General features: G+C 51.9%; 2 protein-coding genes across 3 annotated transcripts in view; one reads left to right on the forward strand and one right to left on the reverse strand.

Moving 5' to 3' along the window:
* ANKRA2 (ankyrin repeat family A member 2) overlaps window positions 1-756 on the reverse strand; it is a 240435-nt gene extending 239679 nt beyond the window's left edge. For both annotated transcript variants that reach the window (XM_016192799.2, XM_007533748.3), the window contains exon 1: window positions 753-756. The gene's annotated coding sequence lies outside the window, so the exon portion shown is untranslated. The remainder of the gene's footprint in view (window positions 1-752) is intronic.
* ARHGEF28 (Rho guanine nucleotide exchange factor 28) overlaps window positions 1-22757 on the forward strand; it is a 205956-nt gene that overhangs the window by 182542 nt on the left and 657 nt on the right. Inside the window, exons 21-31 of the mRNA XM_060201017.1 lie at window positions 730-786; window positions 1055-1195; window positions 6489-6733; window positions 8788-8910; window positions 11806-11923; window positions 14287-14541; window positions 14896-14972; window positions 17310-17488; window positions 18814-18905; window positions 20783-20965; window positions 22647-22747. Coding sequence (XP_060057000.1) covers window positions 730-786; window positions 1055-1195; window positions 6489-6733; window positions 8788-8910; window positions 11806-11923; window positions 14287-14541; window positions 14896-14972; window positions 17310-17488; window positions 18814-18905; window positions 20783-20965; window positions 22647-22747 — 1571 coding nt within the window. The remainder of the gene's footprint in view (window positions 1-729; window positions 787-1054; window positions 1196-6488; window positions 6734-8787; window positions 8911-11805; window positions 11924-14286; window positions 14542-14895; window positions 14973-17309; window positions 17489-18813; window positions 18906-20782; window positions 20966-22646; window positions 22748-22757) is intronic.

Genomic DNA, 22757 nt, shown 5'->3' on the forward strand with positions numbered 1-22757 from the left:
AGTCAGCACGGGCACCGGGACACGCACTTCAGTCAGTCAGTCAGCACGGGCACCGTCTCTGCTATTTTGCTCTTTCTGTGCTTTCCGACTGTTAGGGGGAAGCTTCTCTTTGAAGGCATGCTTTGCCTCTTTGGAAGTCCAGGAAGTGATCTGTGGAGTGGTTTCTCCTATCCAAGCAGTATCAGCAAATGAATGAAAAAAAAATAAATAAAAAGAGTCGTGAGGAGAGATTTGTGCTTCAGCAGTTTTTCTTTATTCTTTAAGCTTTGGGTTTCAAAATCTATTATCATCTCATCTTCAATGCTCTGGACTAGCATCCTTTTCAGGGTTGATTCTATCTATCTATCTATCTATCTATCTTTTAATTAATTAATTTATTTTCCTCCAGGGTATTGCTGGGGCTCAGTGCTTGCACTACGAATCCTCTGCTCCCTTGGCCATTTTTTCTGATCTTTCTTGGATACGACAGAGAGACATGGAGGGAGGGGAAGACAGAGAGAGGGGAGAGACAGACAGACACCTGCAGGCAGACCTGCTTCACCGCCTGGGAAGCGACTCCCCTGCAGGTGGGGAGCCGGGGGCTCGAACCGGGATCCTTACGCCGGCCCCTGCGCTTAGTACTATGTGCGCTTAACCCAGCGCGTCGCGGCCCGGCCCGTGTTTTTCAAGGTTTCCCCTGAGCAAACCATGTTTCCTTTTCCCGAAGTCCATTGCGTTCCCCTTTATCAGCCATCTCTGTGCTGACGTGCGACCGCGTCCTCGCACTCAGCCTCATCCTGTGTCCATGTTCGGCGAAGGCGAAGGCAGAATCCTGAGGGGAATCCAACAAAAGCAGCACTTTCCAGAGTCTGAGCGGGTCAGGGTCCCTGAGGGTCCCCAGGTCAAGTCGAGGGGCACCTCCAGCAGACAAAGGCCTAGTCCGATGGGGTCCCCACTGCGCCGCAGCCCGTGTCCGCGTGCTCGGCGTCTGCTCTCTGCGGGCTCCGCGTGCGAGCGCTCGCTCGGCCTGATGCCCTTCTCACCCTCCGGCTTCTCTCCCTCGAAACGCGCCCAGATGCCGTGGATTCCTCCCTGTGGAGTGACCTCAGCGGCGAAGCCCAGGAGCTCGAAGCAGAATCCTGGAGCCTTTTGGTGGACGCCTCCTTCTGCAGCGAGCAGGAGAGGGACGTCATCAGAAGGCAGGACGTCATATTCGGTAAGCGCATCCAAGATGTCCTTCGGGCGGACCTGTTTGGCGCGTGGCGTGAGCGCAGACCTGGGTTCGAGTCCCAGTTGTGCTCTCTTCTAGTTCCTTGGCCAGTTAGATAGCTTAGCCGACACTGACCTCAGTCTCTCTGTGATAACCACTACACTACGGAAAGGAACGGCCTCTCTGGAAGGGGGATGTAAGAGGCACTTGATTCAAGCTATCACGAGTCTTATTATTACTGTTCATCAGGTAGAGACAGCCATACATCGATAGGGAAAGGGGAGACAGAGAGGGAGAGACAGAGAGACACCTGCAGCCCTGCGTCACCATTCGTGAAGCTTTCCCCCTGCAGGGGGGACCAGGGGCTCGAACCCTGAGCACTATGATGTGAGTGTTTAAACAGGTGTGGTACCACCTGGCCCCCTGACTGTCTCTATCTAATAAATAAATAAAGATAATTAAAAAAAATAAAACAGAATACAGTTGGAAGGTGTTCACAAGTATAAAATCGATCCTTACGTGCGATTCCAATAAGATGCCCTACTCCAGCTCTTCCTTTTCACAGGCCACGTGCAGCGTGGCTGCTACAGTCCCAAGAGTTGATGGGGGGGGGTCTCTCATCACCTCTCAGGCTGGCTTTGCAATCCAGGTGGGAGGGAGGGGGGGTAGCGAGAGAGGGAGAGAGAGGGAGAGGGAGAGAGAGGGAGTAACGGAGAGAGGGAAAGACAGGGAGGGAGGGAGAGAGAGAGGGAGAGAGAATGACAGAGAGAGAAGGAGAGAGAGAGGGAGAGAGAATGACAGAGAGAGAGGGAGGGAGAGAGGGAGAGTGAATGAGAGAGAGAGAGGGAGGGAGAGAGGGAGAGTGAATGACAGAAAGAGAAGAAGAGAGAGAGGGAGAGAGAATGACAGAGAGAGAAGGAGAGAGAGAGGGAGAGAGAATGAGAGAGAGAGAGGGAGGAAGAGAGGGAGAGTGAATGAGAGAGAGGGAGTGGGGGGGAAGAGAGAGAGAGAGAGAATGAGAGAGAGAAAGACTATGTTTTGGTATCTGCCAAAGGCTGTTGATGGAAGTGTACGTACAAGCTACACGTTTACTGGGATCATATGGGCAAGTGGTCAGCGCAGGATGGGCCCTAAAGCATGGCTGGAGAGTCAGTGACTCTTCAGTTAAAAAGATGTTTGTTTGGACACTTCCAAGAAAAGCTTTCCCATAGAAACCATCTCCAGAGAGAGCTGAGGTGCACGTACTCGGTAGAGCAACACCTTCAGACTTTCCCATAGAAACCATCTCCAGAGAAAGCTGAGGTGCACGTACTCGGTAGAGCCACCACCTTCAGACTTTCCCATAGAAACCATCTCCAGAGAGAGCTGAGGTGCATGTACTCGGTAGAGCCACCACCTTCAGACTTTCCCATAGAAACCATCTCCAGGGAAAGCTGAGGTGCACGTACTCGGTAGAGCCACCACCTTCAGACTTTCCCATAGAAACCATCTCCAGAGAGAGCTGAGGTGCACGTACTCGGTAGAGCAACACCTTCAGACTTTCCCATAGAAACCATCTCCAGGGAAAGCTGAGGTGCACGTACTCGGTAGAGCCACCACCTTCAGACTTTCCCATAGAAACCATCTCCAGAGAGAGCTGAGGTGCACGTACTCGGTAGAGCCACCACCTTCAGACTTTCCCATAGAAAACATCTCCAGAGAGAGCTGAGGTGCACGTACTCGGTAGAGCCACCACCTTCAGACTTTCCCATAGAAACCATCTCCAGAGAGAGCTGAGGTGCATGTACTCGGTAGAGCGACCACCTTCAGACTTTCCCATAGAAACCATCTCCAGGGAAAGCTGAGGTGCACGTACTCGGTAGAGCCACCACCTTCAGACTTTCCCATAGAAACCATCTCCAGAGAAAGCTGAGATGCACGTACTCGGTAGAGCGACCACCTTCAGACTTTCCCATAGAAACCATCTCCACAGAAAGCTGAGGTGCATGTACTCGGTAGAGCCACCACCTTCAGACTTTCCCATAGAAACCATCTCCAGAGAGAGCTGAGGTGCATGTACTCAGTAGAGCGACCACCTTCAGACTTTCCCATAGAAACCATCTCCAGGGAAAGCTGAGGTGCACGTACTCGGTAGAGCGACCACCTTCAGACTTTCCCATAGAAACCATCTCCACAGAAAGCTGAGGTGCATGTACTCAGTAGAGCCACGACCTTCAGACTTTCCCATAGAAACCATCTCCAGAGTAAGCTGAGGTGCACGTACTCCGTAGAGCGACCACCTTCAGACTTTCCCATAGAAACCATCTCCAGGGAAAGCTGAGGTGCACGTACTCGGTAGAGCGACCACCTTCAGACTTTCCCATAGAAACCATCTCCAGAGAGAGCTGAGGTGCACGTACTCGGTAGAGCCACCACCTTCAGACTTTCCCATAGAAACCATCTCCAGAGAGAGCTGAGGTGCACGTACTCGGTAGAGCCACCACCTTCAGACTTTCCCATAGAAACCATCTCCAGGGAAAGCTGAGGTGCACGTACTCGGTAGAGCCACCACCTTCAGACTTTCCCATAGAAACCATCTCCAGAGAAAGCTGAGGTGCACGTACTCGGTAGAGCCACCACCTTCAGACTTTCCCATAGAAACCATCTCCAGAGAGAGCTGAGGTGCACGTACTCGGTAGAGCCACCACCTTCAGACTTTCCCATAGAAACCATCTCCACAGAAAGCTGAGGTGCACGTACTCGGTAGAGCCACCACCTTCAGACTTTCCCATAGAAACCATCTCCAGAGAGAGCTGAGGTGCATGTACTCGGTAGAGCGACCACCTTCAGACTTTCCCATAGAAACCATCTCCAGGGAAAGCTGAGGTGCATGTACTCGGTAGAGCCACCACCTTCAGACTTTCCCATAGAAACCATCTCCAGGGAGAGCTGAGGTGCACGTACTCGGTAGAGCCACCACCTTCAGACTTTCCCATAGAAACCATCTCCACAGAAAGCTGAGGTGCACGTACTCGGTAGAGCCACCACCTTCAGACTTTCCCATAGAAACCATCTCCAGAGAGAGCTGAGGTGCACGTACTCGGTAGAGCCACCACCTTCAGACTTTCCCATAGAAACCATCTCCAGAGAGAGCTGAGGTGCACGTACTCGGTAGAGCCACCACCTTCAGACTTTCCCATAGAAACCATCTCCAGAGAGAGCTGAGGTGCATGTACTCGGTAGAGCCACCACCTTCAGACTTTCCCATAGAAACCATCTCCAGAGAGAGCTGAGGTGCACGTACTCGGTAGAGCCACCACCTTCAGACTTTCCCATAGAAACCATCTCCACAGAAAGCTGAGGTGCATGTACTCGGTAGAGCGACCACCTTCAGACTTTCCCATAGAAACCATCTCCACAGAAAGCTGAGGTGCATGTACTCGATAGAGCGACCACCTTCAGACTTTCCCATAGAAACCATCTCCAGAGAGAGCTGAGGTGCACGTACTCAGTAGAGCGACCACCTTCAGACTTTCCCATAGAAACCATCTCCAGAGAAAGCTGAGGTGCACGTACTCGGTAGAGCGACTACCTTCAGATTCTTCTTCAAAACATGTGTTTGGAAGCATTGATATATTTTTCTCTCACATACCATGGGTTCCTATTTTCTCACGAAATTAAAGAACTTGAGTTACAATTCATCTGCCATAAACGTCCTCCTCTTGGGCTGGGTGGCTACTCAGGGCAGAGCACATGTTTGTACTGGGACCTGGGTTCAAGCCCCTCGTCTGCACTTGCAAAGGGGGAAGCTTCCCTAGCGGTGGAACGGGGCTCTCTTCTTCTCTCCGTTCCCTCTCTACTTCGTCTCTCACCCTGCATCACAGGAAGAACGACCGGAAGGAGCAATGGCTGCTGGGAACGGTGGGCTGGTGTAACCACTGAGCCACAGCGATGTGTGTATATATATTCTTCCATTTGTCGTGCCTGTGCCCCTCGCCTGCCAGGCGGTCCCAGAGCATTTCCCACTCCAAGAAGAGCTCCCGGAGCTGTGGGCAGTCATTCTTCACTCTTCATTTCCCTCCACTGGCCTCTGATCTGCTTTCTTTCTTTTTCTTTGATAGAGGCAGAGAGAAATGGCAGGGAGGGGACTGAGGGAGAAGGACAGAGAAAAAGAGATCCCTGCAGCCCTGCTCCTCTGCGTGGGAAGTACCCCACCCCAAGCTGGCTGACTAAGGACTTGAACCCTGGCCCTCACGCATGGGGACCTGTTCTTGATTTGGCGCTGCCTGTCTGCCGAGTTCCCGCCAGTCCACTTCCCCAGTTTGGACATTTTGAAGAAATGCATTTATTTCACACTTTCACTTTTGTGACTAGTGTCTTCCATTATTTAAGGTTTTTTATTTGTAATATTTATCAGTAATCCATTTTTTAAATGTAGAGAGAGATGGAGGGAGGCAGAGTGAGACAGAGAGAGAAAGACACAGAGAGATAGAGATGAGAGATGGAGAGAGATAGAGAGAGAGATGGAGAGATGGAGAGAGACAGAGATGGAGAGATGGAGAGAGATAGATGGAGATAGAGATGGAGATAGAGATGGAGAGAGATGGAGAGAGTCACAGAGAGATGGAAAGAGATATGGAGAGATATGGAGAGAGATGGAGAGAGAGATGGAGAGATGGAGAGAGTCATAGAGAGATGGAAAGAGATATGGAGAGAGATGGAGAGAGATGGAGAGAGAGACTTGAAGCTCTGCCTCACTGCTTGCAAAGCGCCCCATGCAGGCGGGACTGGGGACTGGGGACTGACCCCCTGACTAGGACTGACACCCTGACGGGACTGACCCCTGACTGGACTGACCCCTGACTGGACTGACCCCTGACTGGACTGAACCCTGACAGGACTGACCCCTGACTGGACTGACCACTGACTGGGACTGACCCCCTGACTGGACTGACCCCTGACTGGACTGACCCCCTGACTAGACTGACCCCTGACTGTACTGACCCCTGACTGGACTGACCCCCTGACTGGACTGACCCCCTGACTGGGACTGACCCCCTGACTGGGACTGACCCCTGACTGGACTGACCCCTGACTGGGACTGACCCCCTGACTGGGACTGACCCCCTGACTGGGACTGACCCCTGACTGGACTGACCCCTGACTGGACTGACCCACTGACTGGGACTGACCCCTGACTGGACTGACCCCTGACTGGACTGAACCCTGACTCGACTGACCCCCTGACTAGACTGACCCCCTGACTCGACTGACCCCCTGACTGGACTGACCCCTGACTGGCGCTGCCTGTGTCCCGCAGAGCTGATGCGCACGGAGCGGCACCACCTGCAGACGCTGCTGCTCATGGCCGAGGTGTTCCGCCGCGGGATGCGGGAGGAGCTGCGGCTGGCGCGCGGCACGGTGGACGCGGTGTTCCCAGGGCTGGACGCGCTGCTGCGGCTGCACGCCGCCTTCTTCCGCAGCCTGAGCGCCCGGCGCCGGGAGTCGGGTCCGGGGCCCAGGAACTTCCTAGTGCGGCGCATTGGAGACGTGCTCCTGCGGCAGGCAAGGCCAGCCACACCTGCCACCCACCCGCCACCTGGCCACCCGGCCACCCGGCCACCCACCCGCCACCAGGCTACCCGGCCACCCGGCCACTCGGCCACTCGGCCACCCACCTGCCACCAGGCCACCCGGCCACTCGGCCACCCACCCGCCACCTGGCCACCCGGCCACCCCGCCACCCACCTGCCACCATGCCACCCGGCTCACACCTGGCCCACTCCTGTCACCCACCCAGCCACCCACCTGGCCACCCGGCCCACACCTGTCACCCACCCGGCCACCCGGCCACCCACCCGGCCACCAGGCCACCCGGCCCAGTGCCCCACACCCACACACTTGGCCTACCTGGCCTCCTACCCCCGGCCCCCCACGCCCCCCACCCCTGTCTGTGCTTCAGGGCTGAGCTGTCTGTACACGCCCTTCCCCTCCATTCCCCTTCCTTCCCTCCCTCCCTTCTTTACCTTTCTTCCATTCTCATCTCTCTCTCTCTCCTACCTCTTTCTCTCTCTCTTTTCATTGTTGGGTCCAGGCTTACTGCTGGGGCTCTGCGCCTGCCCCACGAACCCACTGCTCCTGGAGGCCATCTTTTTTTCATTTTATTGGATAGGACAGAGAGACATTGAGGGGAGGGGAGATAGAGAGCGAGAGAGAAAGAGAGAGACACCTGCAGCCCGGCTAAACTGATTGTGATGTGTCCCCTCTGCAGGTGGGGAGCAAGAGCTGGAATCCTCTGCCTCCCTTCCTGCCTCCTTCCTCCCTCCTCCCTCCCTCCCTCCCCTTCTTTCCCTCCTTCCTCCCTCCTCTCTCCCTCTCTCTCTCTCTCTCTCTCTCTCCTTGTGTCACCACCAGAGCTTCACACTGCAGGCTGGGTGCTTTTCCTGGAGGGCAGCTGAGGGTGTCAAGATGCCACAGCACCAAGCTCAGTGTGGTGGGGACAGGACGGGGCTGGGACCTGGCTGGCGCACATGTCGGAATCAGCCGTCTGCACGGCTGTGTTGTTGGCTCGTTTTTGGTTTTGTTTTTTTTTCCCCATTTTTCTAGTATTCTTGCTTGCTTTCTTCCTGTTGACTGTGGACATTTTTTTATATTTTAGACACTAGTCTTTTGTTGGATATGATTCGTAGCTATGTCGCTAAGCTTCAGCTCGGCTTTTACCTGCGTGATCCGATGGCCTGATTGAATCAGCCTTCCCTTCAGGCTGCTGCTCCGACCAAGCTGTTTCAATTCCAACATCAGTTTTCCTTTTAAGGGTCACACTTTGTCCAGCCTGGGATGGTAAAGGCTGTCTCCTTTTTTTTTTTTTTTTTCCTTTTCCCTGAAAGTTTTTTTTTTTAAATTTTTTCTTTATTTTTATTTTATTTTATTATTATTATTTTTACCAGAGCACTGCTCAGTTCTGGCTAATGGTGGTGCAGGGGGTTGAACCTGGGACTTTGGAGCCTCAGGCATGAGAGTCTCTTTGCATCACCATGATGCTGTCTACCTCTGCCCCCTCTGAAAGTTTTATATTTTTAGACCTGTGGTACATTTTGAATTAGCTTTTGTATACAATATGGAGCTTGGGTCCTGGCTCACTTTATTATTAGTTTATTACTATTGTCATTTTTATTTATTGGTAGACAGTCAGAAATTGAGTGGGGAGGGGAGCTAGTGAGGGAGAGAGACAGAGAGACACCGGCAGCCCTGCTTCACCACTTGTGAAGCTTTCCCCCTGCAGGTGGGGACCAGGGGCTTGAGCCCGGGTCCTTGCGCACTGTAATGTGAGCGCTTAACCAGGTGCCCCACCGCCTGCCCCCATATAGAGTTAAATTTATATCTGACTATTTGATAAGGGAGCAGTTCAGTCTCACACAGTCAGGCTGAGTTGCTCCCTCCCCCTTACTGCCTGGCTGCTTCCTCTTATTTTAATCACTGCCTGGGAGGAAAGAACTTCTTATATTCAGAAGTTCCATGATGTTTATATTTATTTTTGAAAAAAGTATTGAAGGATATGGGAATTGTGCAGTTTTTCAGTATTTCGAACTGACTGGAATTGTAAATGCTCTGATTCTCAGTTTTCAGAAGAGAACGCAGATAACATGAAGAGGGTCTATGGTGAATTCTGCAGCCACCACAAAGAAGCCATCAGTCTGTTCAAAGAACTGCAGCAGAACAAAAAGTTTCAGAACTTTATCAAGGCAAGTATCTGGTGTGTGGCAAGGCGGTCACTAGCTTAGGGAAGTAGTTCATGGCTGTTTCTTGGAGTGTCTATACACATCACACATCTAAGCCTTTCTTTTGAAGGTGAGTTTGTATGTTATTGTAGATTTACTGAAAGAGGAATTTCCATCAAACGAACAATTCTCTGTCCACCACTTCTGTATTGTAGAGAAAGCACATAGAGTACTATGGGGTCTGAATCTTTTAAAATTTATCTTTTCCCCTTTTGTTGCCCTTGTTTATTATTGTTGTCATTGTTGTTATTGCTGTTGTTGTTGTTGGATAGGACAGAGAGAAATGGAGAGAGGAGGGGAAGACAGAGAGGGGGAGAGAAAGACAGACACCAGCAGACCTGCTTCACTGCCTGGGAAGTGAAGCCCCTTAGGTGGGGAAGCCGGGCTTGAACCAGGATCCTCACTCTGGCCCTTGAGCTTCATGCCACATGCTCTTAACTGCTGTGCTATCGCCTGGCTTCCAGAATCTAAATTTTAATTAACTTAGTGATATAATAATGACCGGAAAGACTGGGATAACAGGGGTACAATCCCACACAGTTCCCACCACCAGAGTTCCGTGTCCCATCCCCTCCTTAGAAGCTTCCCTGTTCTTTATCCCTCTGGGAGCATGGACCAGAATTCTATGGGGACCAGAAGGTGGGAGTTCTGGCTTCTGTCATTGCTTCTCCACTGGACATGGGTGTTGGCAGGTGGATCCACACCCCCAGCCTGTGTCTGTCTGTCCCTAGTGGGGCAGGGATCTGGGGAAGGGAGGCTCCAGGACACACGGGTGAGGGCGTCTGCCCAGGGAGGTCAGGGTGGTGTCATGGCAGCATCTGCAACTTGGTGACTGAAAGGCAGTCAGATATAAAGCAGGACAAATTATTTAATAATCAGGAACCTAAAGGTGGGAACAGAGCACATGAGATCTGTGCTGTTCATCTACCATTTCCAGAATTCTAGTGAATTCTCTCTTTCCTGTATGCATACTGAGAACTTAAAAACTTAGATATTACTTTTAGAGTTTTAGAAAATTCCTTGATTATAGGGAAATTAAAAAAACAATTTTAAAGGGAGTCGGGCAGTAGCACAGTGGGTTAAGCTCACATGGTGCAAAGCACAAAGACCGGAGTAAGGATCCCAGTTCAAGCCCCCGGCTCCCCACCTGCAGGGGAGTCGCTTCACAGGCTGTGAAGCAGGTCTGCAGGTGTCTGTCTTTCTCTCCCCCTCTCTGTCTTTCCCTCCTCTCTCCATTTCTCTCTGTCCTATCCAACAACGACGACAACAATAATAATAACTACAACAATAAAACAACAAGGGCAACAAAAGGGAATAAATATTAACAATAATAAAAATAATTTTAAAGATTTATTAATGAAGGGGTGAGGGAGAGAAGCAGAGTACCACTGCAGTGGCAGAGACTGGGGTCAGGACCTCACGCCTGAGAAGGTGGTGCTGGACCCAGTGCGCCGTCTCCCAGCTGCACGAGAACTTGAGTGCTGTGCTTGCTCCTACCCGTGCAGAGGAAGTTCTGTCCGAACAGCAGATACTCAGCTGTGCACTGACATCGTGAACCTACAGCTTCTCACCACTGTGCAGACCTTGTTATTTATGAGAGGTTTGCTTAGTTTGGAACTCAGTCACTTTTGGACTGAACTATAAAAACATCGAAGTAACACCGTAGTTAAAACCTTGGAGATTTAAATTACTGAAAAGAATAACAGATTGTAATTTAGTGACACAGTGCCTCAAGGTTTATTTTTTGGTTCAATTATTTTATTATTCATGTATTTATTTTGGATAGAGACAGAAATTGGGAGGGAGGGAAGGAGGAGCCAGAGCGGGAGGGGTGGAAGGAGAAGCGGGTCTGCTTCACGGCTTGGGAAGCCTTGACCTGCAGGTGGGACGTGGAGCTCGTGGTGGCACACGAGCTCTGCAGGGTGGCCAACACTGGGGCCCCTCCACGGGCCATTTTCATGGTAAAGCAGTGCTGCAGTAGAACGATCCCATGCAGGAATTTTGGTTCAGTCCACCTCAGACAGGAGCAGTGGGCCGTCTGTGCGTATATACACACACACGAATGGAATGGCTTGTCTGCTTTTGGTTCAGTCCATCCCAGACAGGAGCAGTGGGCCGTCTGTGCGTATATACACACACACGAATGGCTTGTCTGCTTTTGGTTCAGTCCATCTCAGACAGGAGCAGTGGGCCGTCTGTACGTATATACACACACACGAATGGCTTGTCTGCTTTTGGTTCAGTCCATCCCAGACAGGAGCAGTGGGCCGTCTGTGCGTATATACACACACACGAATGGCTTGTCTGCTTTTGGTTCAGTCCATCTCAGACAGGAGCAGTGGGCCGTCTGTACGTATATACACACACACACGAATGGAATGGCTTGTCTGCTTTTGGTTCAGTCCATCCCAGACAGGAGCAGTGGGACGTCTGTACGTATATACACACACGAATGGAATGGCTTGTCTGCTTTTGGTTCAGTCCATCCCAGACAGGAGCAGTGGGCCGTCTGTACGTATATACACACACACACGAATGGAATGGCTTGTCTGCTTTTGGTTCAGTCCATCCCAGACAGGAGCAGTGGGCCGTCTGTACGTATATACACATACACGAATGGAATGGCTTGTCTGCTTTTGGTTCAGTCCATCCCAGACAGGAGCAGTGGGACGTCTGTGCGTATATACACACACGAATGGAATGGCTTGTCTGCTTTTGGTTCAGTCCATCCCAGACAGGAGCAGTGGGCTGTCTGTGCGTATATACACACACGAATGGCTTGTCTGCTTTTGGTTCAGTCCATCCCAGATAGGAGAAGTGGGCCGTCTGTGTTTATGCGAACTGCTTGTCTGCTTTCAGCTCCGTAACAGCCACCTGCTGGCTCGCCGCCGAGGGATCCCCGAGTGCATTCTGCTGGTGACCCAGCGCATCACCAAGTACCCGGTGCTCGTGGAGAGGATACTGCAGTGCACCAGGGGTGAGTAGAGAAGCCTGACATGCTGCTGTTGGGCTCTGAGTGGCCGGAACGCCCGCACTGGACAGACATTTGCCTCTTTAGTGAGTTGCGGGCATGGCTGTGACTCCTGTAGTCTGACTCAGTCTCAGTCAGGGACTCGGGGGTGAGGGGGAGGGTTCAAGTCCTGGAACAGGATGGCGGAGGGGGACCTAGCGGGGTTTGTAGTGTTGTGTGGCAAACTGAGACATGTGACACATGGACCAAGAACTGTATTTTACTGTCGACTATAAACCATGAATCTCCCCAATAAAGATAAATAAATAAAAAATATATATAAAAAGAAAAAAAAAGATTTTCCTAAAGAAAAAAAAAACCTTAAAAACCTAAGGACTAGATCAACTTTAAAAGTCGCCCATCATAGCACAACTCAGTCAGCATTGTGAACTCCACATAGCTAGTGTCTTCAGACTTTGTCCCTGCCTTTCCGTTCTCTGCTTTCATCAGACCCTTTTTATATTCGCAAGAGGTCCCAGACCTCAAGTGTGACATGGACTCTACCACTGAGCAACATTTCCTACCACCCAGACCCTGTCTACACCACTACTTCCTCATCTTCCTATTAATTCCAAGTAGGTTGTTAAAAAAAAATGGTTGATAGGGGGTCAGGCAGTAGCGCAGCGGGTTAAGTGCATATGGCGCAAAGTGCAGGGACCAGCGTAAGGATCCCAGTTGAAGCCCCCGGCTCCCCACCTGCAGAGGGGTCACTTCACTGGAGGTGAAGCAGGTCTGCAGGTGTCTGTCTTTTCTCTCCCCCTCTCTGTCTTCCCCTCCTCTCTCTGTTTCTCTCTGTCAACAATGACGACAATAATAACTACAACAATAAAACAACAAGGGCAACAAAAGGGAATAAATAAATAAATATTAAAAAAAAGAAAAAAATGGTTGGCTGAGCAAGTTGTGGTCTACGTACACAGCAGAATAGTGCTCAGCTCTTACAATGGTGGGTTCACCTTTTGCATCTCATCTTGGATGGAGCTTGAAGGAATCCTGTGAAGTGAGATCAGCCAGAAAGAGAAGGGTGAAGAGGGGGATGACCCCACTCGTGGACAGAAGTGGAGAAATAATCAGAAGGGGAAACACAGAGCAGAACCTGGACTGGAGCTGGTGTCCTGCACCAAAGTCAAGGACTCTGGGGGTGGGGGGAGGGCTCAGGTCCTGGAACAGGATGACAGAGGAGAACTGGTGGGGGTGAGAGTGTCATGTGGAAACTGGGAAACGTGACCCGTGGACCAGCTGCTGTATTTTACTGTCGACTGTCAACCATTAATAAAGAGGATAAAATAAAGGAAAAAGGGAAATAAACACATCAAGAGAAAATAGCTTTTGATCCTACCACTAAATGTTCTGTCTCTCTCTCTCTCTCTCTCTCAATTAATTAATTAATAGACTGAGGGTGGTTTCTTGAGGATTCTGTCAGTTCTCCAGGTTTCAGGAAGGATGTCTAGACATCCTGTAAGAAGCTGTCAAGGGGACTGCCTGGTGGTTTAACCTGGTTAAGCACACATAGAACTAAGCACAAGGATCCGGGTTCAAGCCTCTGGCTCCTCATCTGCAGTGGGGATGCTTCACAGGCAGTGAAGGAGGTCTCTCTCTCTCTCTCTCTCTCTCTCTCTCTCTCTTCCTCTCTCAATTTCTCTCAGTCCTGTCAAATAAAATGAGAAAAATGGCCTCCAGGAGCAGTGGATTCATAGTGCTGGCACCAAGTCCCAGCAATAACCCTGAAGGCAAAAATAAATAAATAAAAGTAAATTTTAAAAAAGTCATCAGTGTGAATGGGGAGTTAGCCGCTTAGTGGGTGACGGGTGGGCAGTGGTTGTAGTGAGATCTCCTTTTTAACGCCTTGCTGATTCATGGTGAACGGCACTTTTTGCCGCAGGCTGTCACTACGGCTCAGTGCTCACACATGCCCACTGTTCCTGCTGCCGTTTCCTCCTTCTCCCTTGTGTTTCTGATAGAGACAGAGAGAAGCAGACAGACGCATGCGGCACTGCTCTGCCTGCGGACCTTCCCCTCTGTGAGGGGCCCCGGGGTTGAACCCAGGCTTCATGCAGGGCAGGCAGCGAGGACCCTCTGGCTCAGTGACTGAGTCAGGCCGTGGCATGCGCCGCATTCAGCGGGAGCTCAGGCAGTTCTGTCCGGCTCGGACGGCTTCCTGCCCAGTGTTCCGGCCTTTTAGAGTCGAGTGTCTCAGTGGTGCTGGGGGAGGAGGAATGGCATCCTCTCTGAAGCCAGCATTTTTCGTTTGGAACCCTCATCGTTTAGATGATCGTTCATTGTACTCAAAGCTAACTAAAGTGTCCTTGTCGCCTCTCCGGCCCCTCCAGAAGGGACAGAAGAGCACAAGGACTTGTGCAGAGCCCTGGGCTTGATCAAGGACGTGATCGCCGCCGTGGACGTCAGAGTCAGCCAGTATGAGAAAAGCCAGAAGTGGCTGGAGATCCTCAGTAAGATCGAAAGCAAGACGTTCACCAAGCTCAAGAGTGGCCACGTGTTCAGGAAGCAGAGCCTGGTGAGCCGGGACAGGAAGCTGCTGCATGAGGGCCTCGTTTACTGGAAGACCGCGGCGGGTCGGTTCAAAGGTATCGCGCTGCCCGCCCCAGCAGGGCCCCGCCGCCTCGGTCCACCTAGTGGGGGAGCTTCGGGGAGAAAGCCGCTCCAACCAATCACATTATAATTTTCTAATATTTCACTCTGTTATTACACACATAGGCACACACGCACACTTAGACAGTTTCTCTTCTAAATTATATATAGAATATCTCTTTGGCTATCATCATAGTAGACTGTTAAAACAGCTAGCTAATCAGTCTTACTTTTACCCTTTTTATTTTGAATATTTAAATTTCAACCTTGAAATCTTAATATTTCTTAAAGGCATTTGAACTGTGGTTTTTCTCACCCTAATATTGGTAATGTTTTTCCCCCCTCTAAAGATATACTAGCTCTACTTCTAACTGATGTGCTACTCTTTCTACAAGAAAAAGACCAGAAGTACACCTTTGCCGCTGTTGTGAGTATATAACCGTGCAATTGACTTGATCTCAGACTATCTTGGAAAAAATGCCTGATGCCTAGAGATCAAATGTTCCCTGGTAGACATGTTTCTCTGTTATTTAGTCTCATTATTTTTATTTTTAATGGTTGCAATCTTCAAAATCTTGAGGCTTTGATACTGACTGGTAAGCTGGCAATGCTGTACGCCGTCCCTCACCCTCTGCCCTCACACTCGCCCTCGACCTCTGCCCTCTGCCCTCACACTCATCCTCACCCTCTGCCCTCACACTCGCCCTTGCCCTCTGCCCTCACCCTCTGCCCTCACACTCGTCCTCACCCTCTGCCCTCTGCCCTCTGCCCTCACACTCGTCCTTGCCCTCTGCCCTCTGCCCTCACACTCGTCCTCGCCCTCTGCCCTCACCCTCTGCCCTCACACTCGTCCTCACCCTCTGCCCTCTGCCCTCACACTCGCCCTTGCCCTCTGCCCTCTGCCCTCACCCCCTGCCCTCACACTCGTCCTTGCCCTCTGCCCTCTGCCCTCACCCTCTGCCCTCACACTCGTCCTTGCCCTCTGCCCTCACCCTCTGCCCTCACACTCGTCCTTGCCCTCTGCCCTCTGCCCTCTGCCCTCACCCTCTGCCCTCACACTCGTCCTTGCCCTCTGCCCTCACCCTCTGCCCTCACACTCGTCCTCACCCTCTGCCCTCTGCCCTCACACTCGCCCTTGCCCTCTGCCCTCTGCCCTCACCCTCTGCCCTCACACTCGTCCTTGCCCTCTGCCCTCTGCCCTCACCCTCTGCCCTCACACTCGTCCTTGCCCTCTGCCCTCTGCCCTCACCCTCTGCCCTCACACTTGTCCTTTCCCTCTGCCCTCTGCCCTCACCCTCTGCCCTCACACTCGTCCTTTCCCTCTGCCCTCTGCCCTCTGCCCTCACCCTCTGCCCTCACCCTCGTCCTCACCCTCTGCCCTCTGCCCTCACACTCGTCCTTGCCCTCTGCCCTCTGCCCTCACCCTCTGCCCTCACACTTGTCCTTGCCCTCTGCCCTTGCCCTCTGCATGGTACTATGGACACTTAACCAGGTGTGTCACCTCCTGGCCCAGAGGACATTTAAAAAATGTTTTCTTTTTTATTAGTGATCTAATATTGGTTTATAAGATGGTTAGGGCTATAATTGTAAGAGTGGTGTAACTCCCACAGCTCCCACCACCAGAGCTCCCTGTCCCATCCCCTCCACTGGAAGCTTCCCTGTTCTTTATCCCTCTGGGAGTGTGGACCAGAATTCTTTATGGGGAGCAGAAGGTGGGAGTTCTGGCTTCTGTCATTGCTTCTCCGCTGGACATGGGTGTTGGCAGGTGGATCCACACCCCCAGCCTGTGTCTGTCTGTCCCTAGTGGGGCAGGGCTCTGGGGAGGGGAGGCTCCAGGACACACTGGGCATCTAGTGGTCTCACTTTCTGCCTTCTGTCTGTCTGTCTGTTTTCATCTCTTTCTGATATTAGAGGCAGTTTCTTGCCAGAATGCTCATTCAGAAAACCAGTGTGCATCACGGCATTTTGAGGGCTTTCCTCAGGACTGTGATCATTATGTCATATTACAAGTTGTCATTTTAAAAGGTTGATTTGTTACTGGGAGAGAGAGAACCCAATCATCGCTCTGGTACACGTGATGTTGGGGATTAAACACAGTACCTCATTCTTTTATTAATTCCAGTGGTTAAACCACTGTGTCACCACCCAGTCCATGAAAAGTTGTCATTCCAGTTTTTTTTTTTTTTCCTTTTGCCTCCAGGGTTATCACTGATGCTCGGTGCCTGCATATTAATCCACTGCTCCTGTGGCTACTTTTTCCCCATTTTATTGGATAGGATAGAGAGAAATTGAGGGGAGAGGAGGAGATAGAGAGGGAGGGAGGGAGAAAGAGACACCCGCAGCCCTCTTCACCACTTGTGAAGCTCCCCCCGTAGGTGGGGACTTGCGCTTAGCATGGGGTGCGCTTAACCGGCACTTCCAGAAGCTGTCACCCCAAACCTCCGATGCTGAAGGACATTCTCCTGGTCCCCTGCTGTCCCAGTCTCACTTTATCCTAAGGTTGATTGTGTGGAGATCTTACAAGCTCCCACAGCTTAATTTGAAGAGCTTGTAATGAAATGAAGACTGGCTTTTACTGACACCTGTCTTGGGGACATGTGGAAATAGGCCTTTCCAAGAGCAACAATATCGGCAAGCCACATTCCCTCAACAAAGTGGTATTAAAGTTGCAAATAATCAGGACGGAGCAAAAGTCCCGCCTGTCCTTGACCTGCCAGAGCCGGCACCCTCGCCCTCACACCTGCCCGTCCTCTGCCCCTCGCAGGACCAGAAGCCCTCCGTCATCTCCCTGCAGAAGCTGATCGCTCGGGAAGTCGCCAACGAGGAGAGGGGCATGTTCCTCATCAGCGCGTCCTCTGCCGGGCCCGAGATGTACGAGATCCACACTGGCTCCAAGGAGGAGCGGGACGGATGGATGGAGGCCATCCAGCAGGCCGTGGAGAGGTAGCTGTTTCTGCTTCCCAGCAGCTGGGGGCGGCCTATTCTGCCGGGGTAAAGATTCTAACCGTGTCTCCTCCGCTTGAAACCTTGCCTCAGCCAGAATGGCGCCCCCCCTGCCCCCAGCACCCACCCGGGGTAGCCCCTCGCCCGCCCGCTGCACCTCGCACGCACGCCGTGCCCGCCTCCCTCAACCCGCGTGAACCCCTCCCAGCTCTCGCTCCACTCCCGGCCCGTCTCCTTCGTGAAGATCTTCGGTCCCGTGTCTCTCCTGGCCTGAGATGCTCTAGCTTTGCTCAGAAGCATGAGTCTGGTGCCTGTCTCCATGTATTGGAAGCTCCTTGAGCAGGGACCATGTGTCACGTTCCCATGTCCCTGATTCTGGTGACTCTATAATAAACATCTTGAGATTGGAGGAGCTGATTTTTTGTTTGTCAATGTACTCACTGCTTGTGCAAGCTTGATTTTGTATTTATTATTATTATTAATGAAGTGTGTGTGTGTGATCACTTTTAGTGATCATTCGACACATTTAACCCTCATTAAGCTAGACACCAAGCAGGTGACCCCCACGTGCATCCAGGCCGTGCGTCCCAGTAAGAGTACAAGTCCCCACATATGCTGGAAAGCAAACATTATTTTAGAAGTGAACCATGTTTCTTTTGGTATTGGGGTGTGTGTGAGAGAGAGAGAAAGAGAGAGAGAGAGGGAGAGAGAGAGAGGTGAGAAGGAGAGAGAGAGAGAGGGAGAGGGAGAGAGGGAGGGAGAGAGGGAGAAAGGGAGGGACAGAGAGAGGGAGGGGTGAGAGGGAGAGAGGGAGAGGGAGAGGAGAGAGGGAGAGGGAGAGAGGGAAAGGAGAGAGGGAGAGACAGAGAGAGGGAGTGGGTGAGACGGAAAGGGAGAGAGGGCGAGAGAGAGAGGGAGAGAGAGAGGGGTGAGAGGGAGAGAGAGATGGAGAGGGAGAGAGGGAGAGGGAGAGAATGAGAGAGGAAATGGGCGAGAGGGAGGGAGGGAGAGAGAGAGGGAGAGAAAGTGGTGTGAGAGGGAGAGGGAGTGAGGGAGAGGGAGAGGGAGAGAGAGAGAGAGAATGAGAATGCATATACAGAGTAGTGTTGGAATATTTGAATCACCCTGCACTGCTGCCTTCGGAGCTGCTCCGATATGTAAGATCCCTTCCCCACACGACCAAGTCTCTGGGCCAGCGGGCGTGAGGGACTCTCTCACGCTGAACTTTCATGAACAATTCTGCCAAGTTCTCTTGTCTTTCTAACGCGTGTGAAGACACTTGGATTTGGTCCTAGTTGTCTCTTTTGACTGTCTTCTCTTTAAAGTTGCCCAGAAGATGAGGGGAGGACCAGTGAGTCTGACACCGAGGAGAGACGGAAGGCTGAAGCGAGGCTAGCCAGACTCCAGCAATGTCGAGGTACCGCGGGGGCCCAGGTCTGGCCGGGGAAGCTGCGGCTGAATGTCGGCTCTCCGTACCTGATGCTCTCCTGCACAATCTTCACAAGTGCTCTGCAGGGGCCGGGCGGAGGCGCATCTGGTTGAGTGCACACACTGAGTGCACAAGGACCCGGGTTCAAGCCCTGGTCCCCACCTGCAGGGGAAAAGCTTCACAAGTGGTGAGGCAGGGCTGCGGGTGTCTCTCTGTCTCTCTCCCTCTCTCCCCCACCCCACACTCAATTTCTGTCTCTACCCAAATAAATAAAGAAAGAAACTAAAAATAATGATAATTTACTGCAGTCAGAACTTCTTTCTTTCTCCTTGGTGTCACTGGAATTGTTGTCCAGTGGTTTGATTTTATTTCCCAGCTCTGTCATTAGATTAGTAATTCTATGATTTTGGACACAAAATCCCCAAAGCTGTGGTCCTGTTTCTTGACTGAAGTTTAGAAAATTGGGTAAGCTCAGTGAAGCTCAGCTCTGGCAGCATATAAGGATCCCCTGGGGGGATGTCTTCTGAAAATACCACCGTGGGCTTGGAGGGTAGCAGAGTGGTCATGCCAAGACTTTTGTGACTCGGGGGTTCCACTTCAGTCTCTCGGAACCACCCTGGTCCAGAGCTGAGTAGTGTGTTCCGGTCTGAAAAATACCGCCCCCTGGGCCCGTGGCGTAGCTGATTAAACACACATAGGGTCCGGGTTCGAGCCCCTGCTTCCCATCTGTAAAGGGGACTCTTTGCAAGCTGTGAAGCAGGTCTACAGTTGTATCTCTTTCTCTCTCTCTCTTTCCCTTTCTGTCTCTCCCTCCTCTTCAATTTCTCTCTGTTCTATCCTATAAAGTGGGAAAAGTGGCCTTCAGGAGCAGTGGATTCATAGTGCTGGCACCAAGCCCCAGCGATAACCTTGGAGGAAAAAAAGCAACAACCCTGCCTTCTCCCTCTATCTCCCCGAGAACCTGTGGGAGGTGGGGTGTCGGCATGGGCTCCTGGATCGTCTCTCCCTGTGTGGTTCAGAGGCAGAGAGGACGGAGAACATTCGGTCTCCTGTAGCTTTCAGAATTCTGTGACACGCTGAAGCCAGCGGGAAAGGATTCCTGCAAGGCTGGTCACAGAAGCGGGGGGATTGGAAACGCAGACCTGTGTGGTTTGCCCAACACTGGCTGGAGCCGGGCATTGGAGGCCAGGTCCTGCTTCCCCGTGAGGGCACCACTCAGCGTGGGCATGGCTGCCTGCTTTTCATCCCCAAACTTCATGTTTCGTCTTAATAGAAAGCAGCCTGAACAAACAGAGTAGCCAGCGGGTCTTTCCTTGAACTAGGGAGACGGGAAAGAGACACGTTCTTGTTGAGCGGCTTAATTACTGAAAGGGACATTGTCACTAAAGTGCGTGGCTGTTAAGCTGTTTTTCTCTTCCTCTCCCTTCCTCCTTCCCTCCCTCCCTCCCTTCCTCCTTCCTTCTTCCCTCCTTCCTTCCTTCCTCCCCCCCCTCTTCATTTCCCCCCTTCCTTTTTTCCTTTTCTCACTCTCTCTCTCTCATCTCATCTCATCTCATCTCATCTCATCTCATCTCATCTCACCAGAGCCCTGCTCAGCTCTGGCTTATGGTGGGGTGGGGGATTGAACCTGGAACTTTGGAGTCTCAGATGCGAATCTTTCTGCATAACCATGATGCTGTCTGCCCTGCCGTTAAATTGTTTCTGGGCCCCTAGTCTCTCAGCGAGGTGGTCGTGGTTACAGCGTGGCTGTGTGTTTCTGTGCGCCTGTGAAATGCAGACTGTCAAGCAGCTACATCGTGGCCGTGAGACTTGGGCTTCTCGTCAGCTGCACCCATGCGATGCCTTGTATGGACTCTGTCTTGCAGAAATCCTCAGTCACCAGGACCAGCAGATCTGCTCTTATCTGGAAGAGAAGCTGCACATCTATGCTGAGCTCGGACGGCTGAGCGGCTTTGTGGACGTCCACTTAGAGCCGCGCCTCCTCATCACGCCTGACCCGGGGGAGCCGCCCCAGGCGGCCTCCCTGCTTGCAGCAGCCCTGAGGGAAGGTACGTGGCCACGGAGCCAGAGGAGAAATGTCCGGACCCTGGGCTAGACCAGGGCTGTGGCAGTAAAGGTAAAAAGAAATCAAAAGGGGCACTATGTATTTCATTTTATTTTTAGAACTTTTATTCATTCATTTATTATTGGATAGAGACAGAGAGAAATTGAGAGGGGAGGGGGAGATAGAGAGAAGGAGAGAGACAGAGAGACGCCTACAGCCCTGCTTCCCCACTCGTGAAGCTCTCCCCCTGCAGGGGGAGGACCAGAGGCTCGAACCTGCATCCTGTGCGCCGTGACCTGTGCGCTTAGCCAGAGCACCACCGCCCAGCCCCTAAGCCAATGGCACTTTCTGATGGGCTGCTCAGCCCAGTGGTCTGGCCATCCTTGCTGCCACCTCTCCCCTGACCTGTGTCGGCAGTCACTTCCCGTCCCACCCACACCGCTGGAAGCCATGGCCGACATACGTTCACTGGCTTCGGATCCCCGAGTCCTCGTGTGGTGGGGTGCCGGGAGTTCTTGGCAGAGAGGCAGCTGGCTCTGAAAGGACACCTTGGGGACACAGCTTGGTTCTTCGCCGTGGTGCTTGTTCCTTGCTTCCTTCTCATCTGCCTCCTGAGTCCCATCCAGCCTGCAGAGTCCGTCTCCTCTAAGGACCGGTCCTTGTCCCACTAGCTAGCCGGGCTCCTGCTTCTCTGGTTGCCCAGAGGCTTCCCGGTTCTCTGGAACTGCCGAGTCACCTGCCGCCTTTCAAGGTGGTCGTGCGAGGTCCTCTCTTCGTCTGTCTCCTTTTTAATAATCTGTCGGTTGCTCACAGTTGCCGCAGCATCCTAAGATCACAGTGTGGAGTGCACACCACCGCTCCAGCACCTCCTTCTTCCCAGAGTTCTGTGTTTCTTCCCCACCCTCGGCACCAAAGTTCTGTGTCCCTCTTGCCCACATAGATAAGTTGGGAGTTGAAACCCTTTTACTGCTAACGAGACTTACTTGGGGTGGTATTTTCCAGTCAGGGAAAATACTAAGAGTGGCCTTCCATGCCCCTGTTAGAGTGCAAATCCCATTCCCCTAGAAAGATTCCATAGGTTAGGGTGAAAAGTGGGAATCTGGGCATTTTTTAAAGGCATGTCTGGGGAATTTTTGTTTTTAAAGAATAGCTAGTATTTCGCTTAGCAAGCTTTAAAATATGAGTGTCTGTATGCTCCTTAAATTAATGGGATCACAGGGAATTCTCCAGCTTCATGTCCTACATCTGAGAGACTTTTATACAATGAATTTGCTTCTTTCCGGATTTCTCTATCATGAAATGAGGCCGAAATAGTATTGCTGTAGATTACAGGTTGGCAAACCGTTTCCTGTCATGGGCTGAAATGGAATGTCACTGGTCTGTAGGCCTCATGCAGTTTCTGGGCACACTCTTTGCGCTCCTGAGTTACAGACAGACATTTAACTTCAGCTACAGTTTGCCAGCCTCTGATGGGAATATGTACGCATGTCGTCGCATTTTAAAAATTTAATTGTTTTCATGAGAGAGTGAGATCAGAGCCCTGCTCACGTGAGCTACATGGTGGTACTGGGGATTGAACCTGGGGCCTCTGGGGCTCAGGCCCGCAGGTCTGGTGTGCTTCTATGCATAGCTCTCAGGCCCATGCTATTTGCTTTTAAAGTAAGATTTGCTTTCTGACTTCATAGCCGAGAGCCTGCAGGTTGCCGTGAAGGCCTCCCAGAGAGGGGACTCGTCGGAGGACGGCTGTGGAGAAGCTGCCTGGATGGCCCTGCTCAGCTCCCCGGCAGCACCCAACG

The sequence above is a fragment of the Erinaceus europaeus genome, chromosome 11 (assembly GCF_950295315.1).
Source record: "Erinaceus europaeus chromosome 11, mEriEur2.1, whole genome shotgun sequence".
NCBI lineage: Eukaryota > Metazoa > Chordata > Mammalia > Eulipotyphla > Erinaceidae > Erinaceus > Erinaceus europaeus.